This window comes from Giraffa tippelskirchi, chromosome 4 (assembly GCF_054371585.1).
Source record: "Giraffa tippelskirchi isolate mGirTip1 chromosome 4, T2T-mGirTip1v1.2.pri, whole genome shotgun sequence".
In the NCBI taxonomy this organism is placed as follows: domain Eukaryota; kingdom Metazoa; phylum Chordata; class Mammalia; order Artiodactyla; family Giraffidae; genus Giraffa; species Giraffa tippelskirchi.
The window spans coordinates 65,583,073-65,604,002 of NC_137278.1; the positions used below are offsets into that span (position 1 = coordinate 65,583,073).

General features: G+C 41.3%; 1 protein-coding gene across 5 annotated transcripts in view; it reads right to left on the minus strand.

Moving 5' to 3' along the window:
* SPTBN1 (spectrin beta, non-erythrocytic 1) overlaps positions 1 to 20,930 on the minus strand; it is a 206,786-nt gene that overhangs the window by 137,094 nt on the left and 48,762 nt on the right. For 2 of the 5 annotated variants that reach the window (XM_081589623.1, XM_081589620.1), the window contains exons 1-2: positions 17,520 to 17,725; positions 9,282 to 9,478 (exon numbers count right to left, since the gene is read on the minus strand). In XM_081589623.1, coding sequence (XP_081445749.1) covers positions 9,282 to 9,429 — 148 coding nt within the window. In that variant the 5' untranslated portion in view covers positions 9,430 to 9,478; positions 17,520 to 17,725. Of the gene's footprint in view, positions 1 to 9,281; positions 9,479 to 17,489; positions 17,726 to 20,930 lie in introns of those variants that run through there. The other 3 variants (XM_081589621.1, XM_081589622.1, XM_081589624.1) reach the window with 2 other exon arrangements.

Genomic DNA, 20,930 nt, shown 5'->3' on the forward strand with positions numbered 1-20,930 from the left:
GAGAAGGGGACAACAGAGGATGAGATGGTTGGATGGTATCACCGACTCAATGGACATGAGTTTGAGTAAACTCTGGGAGTTGATGATGGGCAGGGAAGCCTGGCATGCTGTAGCCCATGGGGTTGCAAAGAGTCGGGCACAACTGAGCGACTGAACTGAAGTAGTAGCTCAATAAAGCTGATACTTAACAGACAGACAGATGGCTGTGGGTAGGGTGTGTACATATGCAGAGAGAGTAGAAAAAGCAGAAGACTGGATAAAAATCATAATGTTTTCCTCTTTTACTTACCTAGGTAGTCTCCAACAAAAGACAGGTCACATTCCCTAAGTTAAATCATAAGTCAACCATAAAATATAAGGACTTTCCCCCTAGAAATGGTGATTGAAGTTCCTCAAAAATAAGAGACTGCCTTAAGGAAAATTTTCTTGTTGGGAGAGAAGTTAAGAAAAGGGCTAAGATGTAGTAAAAGTAAAAGTGTTAGTCACTCAGTTGTGCCCTACTCTTTGCGACCCTATAGTCTGTAGCCCGCCAGGCTCCTCCATCCATGGCATTCTCCAGGCAAGAATACTGGAGTGGGGTGCCATTCCCCTCTCCAGGGGATCTTCCCGACCCAGGGATTGAACCCAGGTCTCCTGCTTTGCAGGCAGATTCTTTACCGTCTGAGCCACTGGGAATGCAGCAAGAGATGATAAGGGAATGAGGCTTGAGAAGTTCTCTGCCAAAGGAATGAAACTTGAAAGTGACTGAGGGGCAGGAATGGGGGTTGCGTTAGGAAGAGGAATGCTGTGTGGTTAAGCTTTGTGATAAAGGAGAGGCTCGTGCTCCCAGGCAGGATCATTCATCTCAGCTACTATGGAGTTTCAGCCACTGCTGAGATGAGAGAGAATTTGAAGACTAGAAGGAACAGGAGCAGGAATCCAAGCTGATTTCAAAAGTCAGGAGGGGGTCATCTACAGCAACAAGGAGAAAGAGAGGGGAGGGAAATCTGAGGAACCTGTACCTAAAAGAGAAAGAAAAGATTCCTGTAGTCCTATGGCTGGGACACTACTGAAGCTTTATGTATACAGAAAATAAATTGAGGATATAATCCAGGACTGCATGTAATGACCTAAACAGACTTTCTCTCAATAGCTTTGCATAAACCCCTTTGATATGAAACGTTCTTCCAGATTCAGATTTCACAAACAATAGGTGGTGTATTTACTGGGCACTAGGGACCATGACACTCTCAGAAATAATCCCAAATAATGCATAATTTAGGCAAACAGCCTCAAGAGTAGATGAGGACAGAGACTGGTGATTTAGTCACTAAGTCCTGTCCGACTCTTGCAACCCCATGGACTGTAGCCTGCCAGGCTCCTCTGTCCATGGGGTTCTCCAGGCAAGAATATTGGAGTGGGTTGTCATTTCCTTCTCCAGGGGATCTTCCTGACCCAGGGATTAAGCCCATGTCTCCTGCACTGCAGGTGGTTTCTTTACCAACTGAGCTACCAGAGAAGCCCCCCACTCCATCATGCAAAAAGCCTTTCCCTTGGGGCATAAAAGTGTTCCATCTTAACAGGGTGGTGAGCATGCGAATAAGAAAAGCTCTAGCTTAATTTTCAAGGAATGAGTCCAAGTTCAAGGTGGTGTACCATCTTGGAAAGCCAAAAGTGCTTTCTATCTTCATGAAAGGGATCCTCAGAGCCCTGCAGTCCAGCCTCTCCTCTTTTGCTGCAGTGGAAATGGAAGCAGCAGCACCAAGGTTCAAGACTCAGTCTCTCTCCAAGTTCCAATGGGTTTTACATTACTCGACTCAGACTCTTAAAAATGGTTTTGGTTTTTTTCTCTCTCGCAATCAATCTTTCCCTCCTAATTACTAGAGCGCTAGTTGCCTGCACTACTTTCTTGGCACTGGCATACAAATAAACAGGCTTTTATCTTCCTAATTGGATCATTCCAGACCATGTTTTATAGATCTCTTTGCATATTCAATAGCAAGCTGGCGCCATACTTTCACTAGAAGGAAGTAAAATATTTTATATATATTTGTTTGTTTGTGTATTCATCCTGGCAGGGGAGATGGATTGTAAATTAACAGGCATATTCTGGCAAGTAGAATTCTATGTAAAACCACTGTAGTACAGGAGATCTTAAAAAATATGCAGCCAGTATCTAAACCATCTAATTAAAAAACTCATTATTACTGGTAGAAAAAACAATAAGACATCTCTCTCAAAAAAAGGTAAATTAAAAAATCTTTCACCTTTTTTTAAAAAAAGAAAAACAAGAATTACTGTTTTTCTTTTTGATTTTTTTGCTTTTAATTAATTTATTTGTTTGGCTGTATTGGGTCTCGGTTTCAGCATGCAGGATCTTTAGTTATGATATATGTGATCTGGGCTTCCTAGGTGGCGCTAGCGGTAAAAAACCTGCCTGCCAATGCAGGAGACATAGTTCAGCCCCTGAGTTGGGAGGACCCCCTGGAGGAGGGCATAGCAACCTACTCTAGTCTTCCTGCCTGGAGAATCCTTTGGATAGAGAAGCCTGGAGGGCTAGGGTCCATAGCGTCACAAAGAGTTGGACACAACTGAAGTGACTTAGCATACACATGTGGGTCTAGTTCCCCGGCCAGGGATCGAACCCAGGCCCCCAACAATGGGTGCTCAGAGTGAGCCGCTCGACCACCAGGGAAATCTCTTCTTCTACAGTTTCAAAATAAGTTTCCACCATCTGTGCAGGTCTATCCATTTGCGGATTAAGTATACTAAATCATAAGTATGTAACCTTAATGATGGCTTGAAATTTGCAATCAATGGGCAGAAAGTAGAGGCAAGTTCTGCTCTAACTCTCATTGTATAGAATTCAGGTCTTTTCTTCTGGAGAAAACCTCGGCCTGAATTTTTTATCTGTAACTGCGGAGTTTTTTTAGGATATACTTTTGAAACGACCCCACTAATTTTAATTACCATTAGAGAGCTCATTTAGTGCCCTAAGAAATTTCCTGCTCTCCTGGAGATTACAAATTAAAAGACCCATACAACCACAGGGCCTGGGGGTGGGAGTGGGGGTTGGGGGGAACCTCAATCACCTCCTGGAGGAGGATCCACCCTGAGAGGGGCTATAATGAGGGCAGGGATTTCAGCAAGAAATGCTTGGTCACTCCAATGAAAACTTATGTTTAAAGGGAATCTAGTTGATATATACAGTTACTAAATGTTATTTACTCTATCCATGTAATGTAAAAGATACAATTAGGTGCTTTCACCTCATTTTCTCAGCTTCCTTGATTCTCCACAGCCACATAAACTCAAGGTCAATTTCTTTTGTCATTCCCACAGCTTCGCAGAAAGGCTCTCCTGCAAAATTTTAGCTCATAAATGCTGATGAGTGACAACTCCCAAAGTCATTTTGTTTTTAATTTCTGACAGTTTTTGAAATGTTAATTCGTACACAGGCTTTCTCCTACTACTTCTCTGTGCCATTATATTGGGGGGGGGAGGAATTAATCAAAACTTTGGGATGTGATATTAGATATTAAGATGTTTTTATGCTTTTTCCCTAATTACCAAATTGTTCAGATTTATTTCAAGAACAAGGTCAAATACAGATACGAAAAAAATCACTCAGAAAGAAACATGGACTATTTTAGTACACAGCCTCCTATTTTTTTAAATTCACCGTTTAAGTGTTGATATAAAGATATTAATTCTAATTATTTTATCAAGTTAAATGTTACACTTTTAAAAAGATTACTTTTTCTACCTGCCTTAATTTGTGTTGATTCTACAAAATATAACCTAAATCATAAACACCCATCACTTGTAAAAAGAAAATGTTTACCTTTTACATTTCTTTAAAAGAGTAAAAGGTTTTTTTTAAAAAGCATGTAAGCTTCAGGCTCACAGCAATACAATTCCTCATCTATATACACTACAAAGTGATTGCCAGCACAATTCCAATTACCATCCATTCACCAGTCAACACCCTTCACCCCCATTACCCACTCTCACCCCCCTTTCCCTATGGTAACCACTAATCTGATCTCTCTGAGTTTGTTTCTGGTTTATTTGTTCATTTGTTTTGTTTCTAGATGAAATGGCTTCAGATACCCGACAAAATAGACCAGATGACCATCAGTCTTCTACACCAATCTCAACACATGATCCCCCAGACCAGCCACAATAGCATTACGTGGGAAACTGTTAGGAACGTAAATCATCAAGTACCATCCTGGACTTACTGAATCAGATACTCTGGGAGTGGGCTTATAATCCGTGCTTTGACAAGATCTCCACAAGATTTTGAAGCCCACTCAAATTCCAGAGTCACGGTTCTAGACACTGCTGGACTGGACTGGACTGTTATTCCTGCCATTAGCATGTTAGGCTTTTTGGAGAGCTCAGAGATTGTTCTGTCACACAGACCTGGGAAGTCAGAAAACAAGCAAGATAGTTTCCTCCATAAACAGATGGTTTTCCTGGCATCTTCTGGATTCACTAAAAACAACTTCTTTTTTCTTTTCACGTTATATATCCTGGAGGCAGCATGTTATCTTTTCAGTAACTCCTCATAGTTACTCATGGCTTCTTCAAGCCACAGGATGCATTCCTGAGCCTTCTAAAGATCTTTCTAACACGTCTGAATTACCCATTATCATTCCTCTCACGCTTGAGCTCTGAATCATTTTGCATTTTATTGAATATAAAAAAATAGTAGGCTATACACTTCAGAGCTAGTCTGCCTTCAGCCACTTGTCAGCAGTGTGACCTTGGCAAGCTACTTATTAGACTATACACTTCAGAGCTGGTCTGTCTTCAGCCACTTGTCAGCAGTGTGACCTTGGCAAGCTACTTAATCTGCCTGTGCCTCAGTTTCCTCACCTGTCAGTTCAACCAGTTCAGTCTCTCAGTCATGTCTGACTCTCCACAACACCATGGGCTTACCCTGCAGGTAATAATAACCTCTCCCACAACTGGTATGGGATTAACTGTTAATATATGCCATGAACAGTGCCTGACACACAGTAAGCATGCTTACTATCATTATCATTTGTTCAAGGATCTGGATAACACAGACGGAAAGACATTTTAGGAAGTGTAAGGACAACTGATTAATCCTAGGAACAGCTGGGGACCTCCTCTGAAAGTACAGAAACTAAGAACAAGGATCTGCTCTGCAATCGGCAAGTAAAATTCTGCAAGTAAAAGGAAATACTACAGTTGACCCTTGAACACCACAGGGGTGAGGGACACCAATTCTCTACACAGTTAGAAATCCCCATTGTTCAAGGGTCGACTGTACACAGCAGCCTGGAACCAGAAAGCAACTGACTGGTGATCAGAGATGACTGGTCACTATAGTACCACACTGGTCTAAAGGCTCACAGGATAACCCAAGAAAATGAGGTAAGAGACTGAAGTACAAGTCAATCCACTAGCACAAGACAGGATCATGGTTTCCAGGAGGTTCCTCGTTAGTGAATAAGCTAGAAAATAACGCTCCAATTCTAGAGCAACTATCTGGTTAATCATTTATTTGTCTTCTCAAATCAGGTTAAGTTCAAGAAAGATCTTTAAGTCATCACCACTCAAGAAACAAACTCTCCTAAGGGCAACTGAACAATTTTCCCACAGCATTCAGGTGATTTCATCCCCAACATCCATTTCCCTCTTTCTCTTTTCCCATTATATTCCACGCTTTCTAGCCAAGCTGTCTGGGTGGGACTGAGCCCTCATCAACCCCACCACTCCCCATTCCCTGCACTCCAAGATGCACCCTGATTAGCTGTGTCAACCAGCATAACCTCTTGTGACTCCAGTGGAGAAAGGTTCTGAGAGAGGCATGTGAAACGAGCATAATCAATCAAGCTGGTGAGACTGATCCCAGGGCCTCGATGGAAGCACAGCACTGGGCAATCAGAGGTGCACTTCTCTGCTGGATGTCCTTTCAGACAGATCCGGAACCTGGGGCAGCCATCCTGGGACTCCAGGACCCAAAAGCCTACCTGATAATGGAGTCTACACCAGCAAGTAAAGCCAAAATGTAGAGAGACAGAAAATGGATCCTGGTCATACCATTGAAGCCCAGGAGCAAGTCTAGTGAAGGTGCTGCACTCGATATGCCAGCAAATTTGGAAAACTCAGCAGTGGCCACAGGACTGGAAAAGGTCAGTTTTCATTCCAATCCCAAAGAAAGGCAATGCCAAAGAATGCTCAAACTACCGCACAATTGCACTCATCTCACATGCTAGTAAAGTAATGCTAAAATTCTCCAAGCCAGGCTTCAGCAATATGTGAACCGTAAACTTCCAGATGTTCAAGCTGGTTTTAGAAAAGGCAGAGGAACCAGAGATCAAATTGCGAATATCCACTGGATCATTGAAAAAGCAAGAGAGTTCCAGAAAAACATCTATTTCTGCTTTATTGACTATGCCAAAGCCTTTGACTGTGTGGATCCCAAGAAACTGTGGAAAATTCTGAAAGAGATGGGAATACCAGACCATCTGACCTGTCTCTTGAGAAACCTGTATGCAGGTCAGGAAGCAACAGTTAGAACGGGACATGGAACAACAGACTGGTTCCAAATAGGAAAAGGAGTATGTCAAGACTGTATATTGTCACCCTGCTTATTTAACTTCTATGCAGAGTACATCATGAGAAACGCTGGGCTGGAAGAAACACAAGCTGGAATCAAGATTGCCGGGAGAAATATCAATAACCTCAGATATGCGGATGACACCACCCTTATGGCAGAAAGTGAAGAAGAACTAAAGAGCCTCTTGATGAAGGTGAAAGAGGAGAGTGAAAAAGTTGGCTTAAAGCTCAACGTTCAGAAAACTAAGATCATGGCATCTGGTCCCATCACTTCATGGGAAATAGATGGGGAAACAGTGGAAACAGTGTCAGACTTTATTTTTTTGGGCTCCAGAATCACTGCTGATGGTGATTGCAGCCATGAAATTAAAAGATGCTGACTCCTTGGAAGGAAGGTTATGGCCAACCTAGATAGCATATTTAAAAGCAGAGACACTACTTTGCCAACAAAGGTCCGTCTAGTCAAGGCTATGGTTTTTCCAGTGGTCATGTATGGATGTGAGAGTTGGACGGTGAAGAAAGCTGACCGCTGAAGAATTGATGCTTTTAAACTATGGTGTTGGAGAAGACTCTTGAGAGTCCCTTGGACTGCAAGGAGATCCAATCAATCCATCCTAAAAGAGATCAATCCTGGGTGTTCATTGGAAGGTCTGATGTTGAAGCTGAAACTCCAATACTTTGGCCACTCATGCGAAGGGTTGACTCATTGGAAAAGACCCTAATGCTGGGTAGGATTGGGGGCAGGAGGAGAAGGGGACGACAGAGGATGAGATGGTTGGATAGCATCACTGACTCGATGGACATGGGTTTGGGTAGACTCCGGGAGTTGGTGATGGACAGGGAGGCCTGGTGTGCTGCGATTCATGGGGTCGCAAAGAGTCGGACACGACTGAGCGACCGAACTGAACTGAACTGAACTTGTCATTTCTCTTTGTCGTTTAAACCATTCTGGATTAGGTTCCTCCTCTAAGCAGTACATGCCTCTTCATCACATTATACTGTAAAGGTAACAAAAAAGTGAGCTCTTCACAATTAACAGTAAACTTACCTTTTAAGCTGTGACTTCAGTTTATTGATCATAATTAAAGATATTAGGAAAAAATACATAAACCTGATTTTCTCACTCAGAAATCATTTTATTTGAAATCTCAACGTACAGAGGCAAGATTCTGAATAAACTCTACATGGTTTACATGTATTCAGTACTGCTGACTTTTCACTGTGACTGAGCCCCTTCCTGACCTTCACGGCCATCTCAGGACAGAACACTCCCTGCTCACCTAAGGCCCTGGTAAAAGTGTGCTGTAAGAACTGAACAGCAACAAGGGAGTGAGAAATCACAACGTAGGGGACACATGCCTGTTAACTTGATCAATGGCAGACTTACCTGTATTAAATTGCCCTCACCAGATCAACAGAGAAGGCAATGGCACCCCACTCCAGTACTCTTGCCTGAAAAATCCCATGGGCAGAGGAGCCTGGTAGGCTACAGTCCATGGGGTCACTAAGAGTCGGACACGACTAAGCGACTTCACTTTCACTTTTCCCATTCATGCACTGGAGCAGGAAATGGCAACCCATTTCAGTATTCTTGCCTGGAGAATCCCAGGGACGGAGGAGCCTGGTGGGCTGCCGTCTATGGGGTCGCACAGAGTCGGGCACAACTGAAGCGACTTAGCAGCAGCAGCAGCAACACCAGATTAAGCTACTGCTCTTCAGATCAAAAACTTCTGCATGTGATACAAACTAACCTTAGCCACTCAAAGTAAGTACTGTAACACATCTGGTTAATTCATAAATCACAGTCCGTAAGTAAACATGTTTATTTGTATTCTGTTGACCCTTACAACAGCAGTCCCCAACCTTGTTGGCACCAGGGACCACTTTCGTGGAAGACTATTTTTCCATGGACCAGGAGTCAGGGGGGGATGGTTTTGGGATGATTCAAGTGCAGTACATTTGTTGTGCACTTTATTTCTAATCTAGAGCTGCCGCTGATCTGACAGGAAGTACCAGTCCATGGCCCAGAGGTTGGGGACCCCCGCCTCTTACAACACGAGTTGGAACTGTGCAGGTACACTTACACGCCAACTTTTTTCAATAAATATACAGATACACAGTAAATGTATTTCCTAATGATTTTCTTATTAACATTTTCTTCTTTTCTCCGGCTTACTTTATGGCAAGAATATAGTATATAATATATTTAACTTACAAAATATATATTCATCAACTGTTTATATTATCAATAAGGTTTCAGGTCAACAGTGGGCTATCAGTATTAAGTCCTGACAGTGAGATATTAGAAGTTAAGTTCTGGGGGAGTCAAAAGTTAAATGTGGATTTTTGAATGTGCAGCAGGTCAGTGTCCCTAACCCCCACGTCGTTCCAGGGTCAACTGTATTTTTATGACTAAGGTACAGTACATTTCAATATTCTGAAATGTAAGATGTGCTAAAAATAAAACAATCTGACAAACACAGGGCCACTCTTTCTGAACAGCTACACAAACACCCTGTGCTCTGAATCATTCTGGCCTTGAGACCGACCATTCTCCAAACAGGGGACTGGCCATCTTCTGAAATGATGAGCTTGCTCTCGTAGGACATGTTCACGTAGATCGTGCGAGGGCAACAGAGTGACTGATTTCCAAGGGATCTGTAAGGCATCCCAGGCCTCGATGACGGGGCGGGAGAGAGACCTACCTGCCAGAGCCTTGATGCGCGACCGCTCAAAGAGCCGCGCGGAGCTATTCTCGTTGTCCCAGTCGTCCACATCCCAGCGGTTGTTGACATCGCTGTACTGCTGCTGGATCTCAATGTTGTCGTAGTCTGTGGCTACTGTGGTCGTCATCTTGGACCGTCTCAGCTGCTCCTCCACATCAGCGCCTTCTTAGAGGTCTCTGAGAAAGAAAAGGAAAACCCTAGTCAGTTCTCTAAGCCTTTGATCCCTACAAACCTACTGGGCAAAAGGTAAGCAGAAGGTAACACAGGTCCTACATGCCAAGAGTAGGTCTCGGGAGTCCATCAGAGCTGGTTTGGAAAGTTAGCAATGTCTCATAACATGTGAGTGACCTTGGCCACAGCACTTAACATCTCAGAGACTCCATTCCCCCAGACATTAAAGGTGGAAGATATTCTACAGATTGAGAAGACTGAATGAGATGACAGATGTCCAACAAAGGGTGGGTTCTTCCTTCTTTCTAATGTTTAAACTTTGTAATTTTAGAATTTCATTGGAGCTGGATGAACACCTCCCTCAGGCTTCTGAATGAACAAATTTATTTTTATTGTGTGTCACCATAAACTATAAGCTTTTAGCTTCTCCTAGAAATTCATACAACGTGATGTGAGAGAACTAACATCACTTTATCTAACCATCTCATTTACATGTTAGAAAACTGATGCCTAATGTTAAAGGACATAGTAAATATACAGCAGCAATGACAGTACTGGTGGTGTTTAACAGACATCAAAAAAATGACTAAATAATGACTGAAATTGTGCATTTGACTGTGTTATTACAAATTCTACTACTAACCCCAATACCCCCGCCTCAGGGACCCAACTCAGGCCACAGTGTTTTACAGGGATAAATGGGAATTCTCAGAAATTTGGTCTCAATGTTTGGCCCACTGCCATCTTTGCTTTATCACAGGGCCCTCAGGAGAGTTAGGAGAAACACATTTAGCTATAAATATATAGCTTCTCCCTTCAATATAGCTATTATTCATTCATGGAACCAAAATGTACTGAGGACCCAGTACATGCTCAGCAATGTTCCAGATGCCGGGGATAACAGTAAGCAAGGTAAGGACCCAGCACTAGTGAAGCTTACATCCTAGTAGGGTGAGCTGGACAAACAGCGCACAAGAAAAGGCAAGACAGCTGAAAGAAAATAAAATGAAGCTAGAGCGATGTGACAGAGTAACATCAATAATGCTGTGTTATAAACGTCAAAGCTGTTCAGAGGCTAGACTTAATCATTCTTACCACAAAAAGGAAATGATAATTATGTGAAGTGATAGAAGTCTTAGCCAGTGCTACAGTGGTAATCATACTGTAATATATAAACATATCAAATCAACATATTTTACACCTTAAAGTTACAAGCTTAAACTTGTATGTCAGTTATATCTTAATTTAAAAATAAAACAGAGAAGAATGGATGAATGGCTATTTTAGAGCTGGTGGTGGGTCAGGGAAGGCCTGAGTCAGTATTTAAACTGAGACCTCAGTGATCTTTCACACTCAGGTCAAGAGGAATAATGTTCTTGGCAAAGGAAACCGCGCGTGTAAAGGCCTTACAGTGAGAGCAGCACAGCTTGTTGGAGGAATGAAGAGCTCAGTGTGGCCAGAGTCAGGTGGGCAGAGTGAGAGACAAGGAGATGAGGACACAACAGCAGGTGGGGCCAGACACGAAGGGCTGTTAAGTGTGATGGAAGACACAGCAGGCTTTTAACCTAACAACTGACGTCACTGGATGAATGTCTTTAAAAGATCAATCCTGGTGCTGTGTGAAAAACAGATTCTAGGAGGCAAGGATTATGTGCTTAACTTGTATCGGTGTAGTCAAATTCCTGCATGTTTTATATACACAATGATCCGAGTAAATTAAAAAAGGGAAAAGGAAGAAAGATCCATACCCTGCCCCACTTAGTTGTGGGAAAATGTCCCAAGGGAAAAGATGTTTGTCATCTCCCCCTTTATCCTGCCCCACCCGCCCCATCTTAAGATTCAAAAATTATAAGACTTTGTACCTGGATGCTCATTTCATGAAAACCTCATTCAGTGTGCACCAAGAATGCACACAGAGACCAAAGTTAGCAGACCCAATCGCTGGAGCTCATGCACTAATCAAACCAGACACTACCTGGCAATCACAAAGGGACCACTTGAGCTGATTTTTCCCCACATATGGCACCGAACAAAGAAAATAATCAAAGACACAAACGCGGAAAAGAAACATTCCTCTTACTGTTCTTCAAAACGTAGCTTTTCTAAGTTGTAGCACAGAACCACATATGGCCCATGCAACCAGGTTTCTGTGGACGATAAATTGAACTGCACCTCAAGCCGTGTAACAATTGGTGGCAAAAGCACAGACACCCCTCTCGTCATTAGCTGTTTTCTCACAAGCTGTCCAAGAACATCAGCACATCCTCCATGTTCCTAAGTGAGAAGTACCATGCCCACCTCACAACTAAGCCACGCAGCTGCAACTCACAGCGTCAGCGACCTCTGCTCAAACAGACACTTCTTGGATGGGAGTACACTCCTATATTCCCATCAAGGCAGACATCAAGTCAACAACATAAATTTATCAGTATTTTAATTTTAATACCTCCATTAGCCATGTATTTAAAGGATTTCATAAAAACAGTAAAATTTAGACACCTAAGTCAGTGAGTGTATCTATAGAAGAATCTTACAGTTGCTTTCCATATCCACAGTCATAATCCCTTCAAAAAGAAAATCAATATTGTTATGTACCATTTGACCTTGGAGATGTTAATTTTTAGGACTCCATTAAAACCAAAGATTTCTACAAAATTTAGCCTTGGAAAATGCTATCTCTAAGGGGAAAAATGTGAAAGTACTATTAATTCCAAAATGTTTAAGCCAACCCAAGGTGAAATCTGACTACCACATACCTCTTTCCAGATTTGTTTTGGCTATTTGGTGCCACCTGCTGACCAATGAGAACAAGCCACACCACTCCAGGGCAGTGACCAACCTGTGCTCCACCAACTTCCGCCCACCCCCCAACCTCTGACTGTAGAGTAAGACCAACTACAACCCATGAATCTTACAACCACTGACTTAGCCACCAATTCCTCAACAAGCAAGTATTGGGTCCTTGACGCAAGTTTAAAATAAGTAATTTCAAGAATATAAGCATAGGTTTTCTACATTTTCTTCTTTTTTTTTTTTTAGTTTTTTTTTTTTTTGATGTGGACAATTTTAAAAGTCTTTATTGAATTTAAGACAATATTGCTTCTGTTTTATGTTTTAGTTTTTTGGCCACAAGGCATGTGGGATCTTAGCTCCTCGACCCGGGATCAAACTGCACTCCCTGCATTAAAAGCCTAAGTCTTAACCACTGGACCGCCAAGGGAAGTCCCTCTAAGTTTTCATCTTTAATGGTGTTCTTTCATAATGCCATTGCTCCTCAAAACCTCAAGAGGGGAAGCAAGAGTTCCTATGGGTCTATAAACAAAAGAAATACGATTATATTCTTTTTGATTGTTTCACTGGAGCTCCTAAGAACTTGGATACCAGGGGCATTTTTTTCCTCAATGTTCTCTGTCCAAAGACAATATCCTTGCCAAACTATATAGAGTGTTCATGATGACAAAATTTTTTTTTAAAACTTCAGGGGTATGTCAAAGCTGAAAATCTCACCTCCCCATCAGGGCTGTAGTGAAAAGGTGCTTCTAGGTATTCAAGAGCAACGACGCAGGAACCTGATGGTGAGGGAACGTCAGAGACAAGGCAAGAGCATGGACGAGTGTGTGTCCACGACACAGGGATTCCAGAAAGCTCAGCAAGCAACACACATCACTATCCTATAACCCACTTCAACAAGGGACAATGGTGTCAGCTGCGCGGCCAACTTACAGCACACATATAGGTGTCCCCAGGAGGTTATCTATAAAGGGCTAGATTTTCCCAAGGTGCTATCAGTCATGTGTCCCAAGGGCCAGTGAAGCAATCTGTACTTCAATGGCTATGGGAAGATTAGGAGGAGAGAAGAGAGGAGGGCTGCCCATCTTGGAACCCTGCCTGGTGGTAGGTCTGCCATCAGAAAAGCTGGAGAGGACTGTTTAAGGCTGGTGTGAGATAAAACCACCTCCACTGCTGAGCAGGGTTCTCACTGCCTCCCCGGCTCAGTGAGGGCCTGAATTCCCACTTGATCACAACAGCAGGAACCCATTAAATAATACATGAGTGAATAAAAATCACCAATACCCCAGATGTGATATGAATAAACCCCATGTCTTCTGTGGCTAGATATTGGGAAGATAATTAGAAGGGCTTCTCTGCTCTTCTCTTATCATGTGAGAGTGTGTGTGTGTGTTTAAGTAAGGAATAAGTTAAAAAGCCAAGCCCCCTCCACAAATTAGTCTGCTCTAATCCTCTGTCCTTCTCTAATTCCTATGAACTGGAATTTTCCAAAAATACTGACATTCCACAAAGCTTTATCATTTTCTACTTCATGAAGAAGACAACTTTATTCCTTCAAGCTGGCAAAGACAGAAATAGATGAGGAAACTATTATTGTAGCCCTACGAGGCAAAGAGGTGCCTCCAGCTCTGGCCTGTGTGGCCACAAGGTCACAAACAACAGAAAAGAAACTGGAGCTTCACCACTCCCAGCTTTGGGAGTTAAGTTATTAGTTCTCCTCTTCTTTGAAAGTCAACACCTGGCAAAGTCTAGTGGGAAAACATGATCTGTTTATTTTCCAAGGTACCAAATCTATTTTCCCTGGCACATGGGTATTAGATCAACACACAGGGTTTTGTTCTTTATGGTTTATCTCCAGGTTTCCTTCCAATGCCCTCTTCTGTTTTGCAGGGTGATGTTATCCACCCCTCTGTGCCAACAATCACTCCCTGGACAGCTAAGGGCAGAGTCTCCTAAGGATCACCAAGTCAGTGTCTAAAGCTAAACTCATTCTTTCCTCCAAACCCTGTTTACTGCTTTCTCACTCCCTCACTGAACCACACCTCATTTTCCTCACCGACCTCAGCTAGAAATCTTGCGGTCATCCTTCACTTTTCTCTCCTCCCATATTCAGGCCCCCAGGTTGCCTGCACCTCCTGAAAAATCTCAAATTGGCTCAAGCAATAGTTTCTCATTCCAGAGCCTTACTTCTGATTTCAACCCCTAATCCACTCCCCTTACACTGCCGCCAGAGGGACCTTTCTAATGTGTAATTCTAATCACTTTATTCCCACGACTAAAATTCACCAAATGCCCCCAACCTTCAGAATAATAAATCCATATGCCTTCTGAATAACGCCCAGAACCCTTTGAAGAGAAATGAGAGCCTCTGTGAAGGGCTGGCCCAGCTCTCCAGTCTGGTTTCAATATTCTTCTCCTTAAGTCTTATAACTCCTGAAGGAAAAGTTACACTCTGGTTTCACCTCCAAACTACTGCCTAGAACAACTCTCTGCTCTTCCCACAAATGCTAGCTGAGGTGTTACCTCATCCCGGAAGCCAGCCCTGCTTCCTCCACCACCACCAGCTGGTCTGAGTTAGACAACCCACCTATGTCTCTCCTCCTAGACTTCTCATATACCTCTACCCTATCACTTAACCACTGTTTCATAATTTCAAAACATCTATTTACTAACCATCAGTAGGACACAGGCTCTTAAGTTCAAATCTCCATCACAATGTCCTTGTATTTCTCAACTCCCAGCAAGGTACCTGGAAGCATTAAGTTCTGGCCAATTATTTATGGACTGGCTGGGTGAGCGAGAGACTGGATGGAGGATGGGAAAGTGAGGCCACAGAAGCAATGGCAATTCAAGCTGTCACACTGGTACCATATCATAAAGCCCAGAACACACACTCTCCTGAGCTACACAGATCTGCTGGGCTCTCTGCTTTCAAGGCAGTCACACTTTTAGACTAGGCGGTTAATGAAAATGAGCATACATTTAATAAGGTGCTTCTCTATACATCTATTAAAATTTGTTTCCCTTTTTAATTTAGTTTTTGTCCATGAAAGTAATTTATTTTCTGTCCCAACTACGCAGATATCAAACAGCAAAGCAACAAAGAGAGAATAAATGGAATTTCCACTGGCACTACACACATGCACAAACAGACTTCATTAGTACCCAATATTCATTAAAGACTTAAATAAACTAAATAAAGAAAAAGGTGACTTAACATTTGCCAATGCTTTTTGAGGAGGAAAACCATATGCTAACCATAACTTCAACAGGACTCACAAATCCAAATGTTCTTCAGACACTTAAAAAAACCCTCTCACTTCGCTCACAAAAAACTTGAAAAAGGATACACTGGACTGCTGGTGGTGTCATCTTAAAAAAACAAAAAGATCTGCTCAGAGACTCTGGAGGGACCAAACTACGTCTGAAAGGTTCCAAGAAGGGACCTCTGAGAGTTCTGCCTCAACCCTCTCAACTCTTCAGTGGCTAGAAAGCAAGAGAGTCACACCCTGTTCACAGTTTGCCCCGGAAGCTTTCTGCAGTGCAGCACCTGTTGGCCAAGAGGGAGGAGTTTCTGCAAGAAGCCACACCTAGAATCACTGTGATGAATAAATCTGGCTAACCAAGCATTGCTCAGGTTCATGAAGCCAGTGCCACAAAAAGGCCCAGAAGTCCATCCTAAACAACATTCTCTGCTCACTAACACCAGGACGCCCAGGAAAAGTCCTAGCATGATAGCTGACAACATACGAAAAGGCACACAAAGTCCTTTAGAAACGTTTACCATTCACTTTTACGATTATCTAGTTTACTTGAAACTTTTTATGGGAATATATCTACTGTACAAAGAGTATGATATGGCTACATAAAGCAGCCAAAATTCATCAACTCAGACCATCTTGAGAGGGAAGGGTGCTCAAAGACCTGTTTAAACTTAAATCTTACTAACAAAGGTGGTCTTCAAATACTCTATAGCCATCCTAATTTCTGTCTGCTTTACTTGTCAGTGACAGAGTATATTAAAATCTACCACTATGATGGTGGATTTAACAGACTTTCCTTGTAGCTCTCTGGATACATGCAAAGTCATAATTATCTTATTGGTGGGTTATCAACATTATGAAATATTCTATTTTATCCCTATGGATATATTAATTCTACTTTTATTGACAGTAATATTTGCCTGTCCCTCCCCACTCCCATTCTGCTCTTTAAAGTCATTGTGTTTTAGGTCTGTCTCTTATTTTTTATTCTAATCCAAGAGTCTGTCATTTAGTGGGCAAATATAACCCATGTACATTTATTAGGATTACTGCTATATTTGAAATTTCAGTCAAATTATTTTGCTTTCTATCTTAATTAACAAAATGTGGAAACTGGGGCCTGAAGACCTAAAACAACAGGATCAAATCATACAGCCATGAACCCAAATCTGTAATTTCTTATCACCACTGAATCTAGAGCCACTAGAATCATCTAATCTTTAAAACGCAGAGAGCTGATGAGGCTAGCAATCAATGAGAACTCTAGTACTATTAAAAACGACTTAACTTTATGCTGAGCATGGTGCTTTATTTGCTTTTTCATTTAGTCATCTCCAGTAACCTTCAGAGGTAAATACCATTATTGCCTTATTTTACAGATTAATAAATTTATTAATTAAATAAATATTTATTAATTTAATTAATTTATTAATTGCTCTGCCAGTGGCAGTGGAGCAAGGAACTGAGGAAGCCAGGAGGGTTTGAACCAAGTATTTATGACTATATGAATGAATAAATAGCTTGTGCTTTGAGGAACAACCCTTTAATAGTGATCCATATCAGAAAAGTATCTAATGGACCCAAAGTTCTTTAATAGATAACAAAATAGATTAGCCTCCTTCAAATCCTAATTACCATGTAGGGCAGGCAACCCACGTAGCCAGGTGGCCTAGCTCATGTATTCCCAAATGGGGACAATATTGTTCCCAAAGAATGAAAATTCACTTGGGGGTTGGGGGAAAAAACTTTCTTTCATGTAAACACAGATATGGTATATCTGTAGTATTAAAATTTCATCAGTATTAAAAATTCAGACTATCTAAAAGATTTCTGGTGAAGGAAAGGAATATGAAAAACAGGTTAAGAAACCACTGTCCAGGCTAAAGAAAACATGTGTATCACCTTTAGGCAAATTAAGACTTGAAGGCAGGCCTTAGAAGACAAGAACATAAGAGCACATTACTTTGTACTAAAAAACTGGAATTTCATATACCATGGGTCCCACTCATCACATCTCTGATGTAAAAACTCACAGTAGGTGACTCCTGCCTCACACTAACATAAGTAAATCAGGGAAGCGGTGATGGTTTAGCCATCTTCTGTCTACAACACTCAAAAGACTAAAGCACTCACGACAAACTTTCTGCTACAGACTGAATGTTTGTGCTCCCTTGCCCCAAAATTTACATGTTAAATCCTAACACCCAATGTGATGGCATTTGGGAGGTGATTAGGTCACCTAATGGAATTATAAGAGAAACTCCAGAGTGCAGCCACTCCTTCCATTATGTGAAGACACAGCAGGATGACAGCAGTCTATGGACCAGGAAGCAGGCCCTCACCAGACACCAAATGTGCCAGCACTTTGATCGTGGACTTTCCAGCCTGCAGAGCTATGAGAAATAAATGTAGTTTATATACCACCCAGACTACAATATGTTGTAACAGCAGCCCACACAGACTAAGACCCTTTCATTCCCAATATTCAGAAGTAACTTCTTTACTATTCAGATGAAAGATGCCACTGGAAGGCCAGTTCTAATTTATGAATACAGTTCTAGAGATAAATTTTATTTCCTAATATGGGTAAGTTAAAACAGGTTCTACTACTTGGAGAAGCAAAATTAACCCTTACTATAAAGAAAATTACATATTTTAAAAGATTCACTATCAGAAGATACACTGACCATAATTCATCTTATAACAATCTGTTTAAAATATCACATCAAAGTGGCTTAAAAACTTATCATTACTATACAGTATGGCCAAGAATATTATTCTCTAAGGAAAATTATAATGTAGGGGGAATAACAAGGCATCTCCCTGACCCTCCACTTTATAAACTTCACAATGAACAGTGAAATTATAAACAGATTTATTATTTGAGTATCTTTAAACAAAAGAAAAATTCTTATATACTGCATAGAAATTTATCCTCATGTACTATTCATACATTAAAATTTTAAACAAAGTACCTTATTTCTTTTCTCTACCTACATATGATACTATCTAGATTCTAAATACAAATTTGTAAGGTCTAAAATTTTTTAACACTAGCTTTATTTAAAAAAAAAAAGACTTGCAAAGTAAGGTCAGCTTTTCCAATATCTATCTATAAGTCTGAAAATCACCTAATGTGAACCAATTGAAAACATTTAAAAATAATTCCTATTAAAATACAAGGCTTCCTCATATACTTTACAGTTATAAAGGTTATCCTTGTTTTTGTTCTATTAACATAGAAAGGCAATTAAAATTGAAATCATTAACTCGATGCAGAGCTAACATCATGGTCTTATAGCCAACGTGGAGTTTCTGAGCCACTATAAATAACCACTTTGGTCTTACTTTTACTTCCAGATAGTTTTAAATTACATCAGGATGTTGGTCTAATGGTACTGCTGCCAAAACGCCAATCCTGACTTTGAGTGAGCTTGGCATTTCACAGCCTTATACTTTGGGAAATTGTATCAGGTATGAGTGCCTGAACAGCAGAGGAGCAATAACGTGCTATTTGGAAGCTGACCTTTACTTCTAGAACAGCCCACTGACAAAATCCTCTGCAAATCTTATCAAGTGAAAACGCATATCTCAATTTTCTGGAATAATGATCAAATGACAGAAAAATGTAAAACCGCAATGCAAGGCAACGCTATAGGAAATGATGAACAAGGCACACACACTAAGATCCATGAGAGCTAGGGTCCTCCCTGTCCTGCTAACCCTTATACTCTCAGCACCAGCGCTTCAGCCACTGCAGATGCTCAAAAACAATGGTGAAAGAAAACAGCGCGAGGCATGGGCAGTGTCACCATGGAGCATTCTAATGCTGGGGCACGATGCCTCCTTCTGCCTAAATTATATGGATCCTGGATCAGGAGAAACTGTAACTGTTATGTAAGGGGTGACAGTCTCCTAACTTAGATTCATTTAGGAAAGAATGAATTTTTTATAAGAAATTTCTTTTCAACCCACAAAGTATGAAGGGTCCTATCTGGATAGGAATGGAATAATCAACAAATTTCACAAATCTCATTTGGGATAAATAAACATACTGATCTTAAATATGTCATATTCTGAGAATCATTCCCCTTTGCAAAATGGCTGAGATCCTCGGCTTGTCTAATAATACCAATTTCCAAAGGTTTAAATACTATAATATGAATTCAATTGTCTTGAAGAGCAGTTCTAACAAGCCTCACTGCTTGGATTTATACTTTAGCAGCAAACCCTCCCCTCTGTACGGCTGGTAAATGTTTCCCAAACTATTTAGAAATCGGCAACTTTTCAAATAAACAAAATGAGTAAAGGTTGGCCTATGATACTTGAAAAGGAGAAATGACATCAATCCCGGAAAGAAACATTCAAATAATCACCATTTTAACAGGCTCAAACCTCTACTACTAAAATTTGTTTAAACTTTCTCAATTTGGAGAAAAAAAGTTTGTTCTTTTTTTTAAAAAAAAAAACTTTTAACAATATATACAGACTGAAATCCATAAGAATCCTACACTTTACTGTTTAAAACTTGATTACAAAGGTCCTCAGCATCCAGCTTGGTAACAAAGGTCAGTTAAAGCAAATGTGGAGATTCCCTTTCGTTTTTGGTAATATTTAAACACTGATATTGGGCTTCCCAAGTGGCACTAGTGGTAAACAACCCATTTGCCAATGCAGGAGATGTAATAGACACAGGTTCGATCCCTAGGTTGGGAAGATCCCCTGGAGGAGGGCGTGGCAACCCACTCCAGTATTCTTGCCTGGAAAATCCCATGGACAGAGGAGCCTGACAGGCTACAGTCCATAGGGTTGCACAGAGCTAGACACGACTAAATGACTTAGCATGGAATAGGAGAAAAATGAGCCACTCTGGTTAAAATACTGCCTAAGCTTAGAATCACAGAGGATCTCTCTGATACATAACCACAAGTATGCATTCACTGTAGGTGACCAGACATAAGCACACACATCCACTGAAGGGCCAGGCCATAACCCAACCATGCCAGCAACCCAACGTTCCACACTGGGCAGAAAGGCAAAGAAGCAAGCACAGCCTGTCCATACTTTGCTTGGCTCCCCCTCTATTGCTCAAATTACTTCAAAATGAAAATGAGGTCTCAGCTGGTGAAGTCCTCAATCAGGTTTAAAAGCAAAAGCACACCAAGGATACATTGTACAGCACAGGGAATTATAGCCATTATCTTGAAATAACTTATTTTCTGTTGTTCAGTTGCTCTGTCATGTCCAACTCTTTGTGACCCCATGGACTGAAACACACTAAGGATCCCTGTCCTTCACCATCTCCCAGAATTTGCTCAAACTCATTCCACTGAGTCAGGGATACCATCCAACCATTTCATCCTCTGTCGCCCCCTTCTCCCCTTGCCCTCAATCTCTGTCAGCA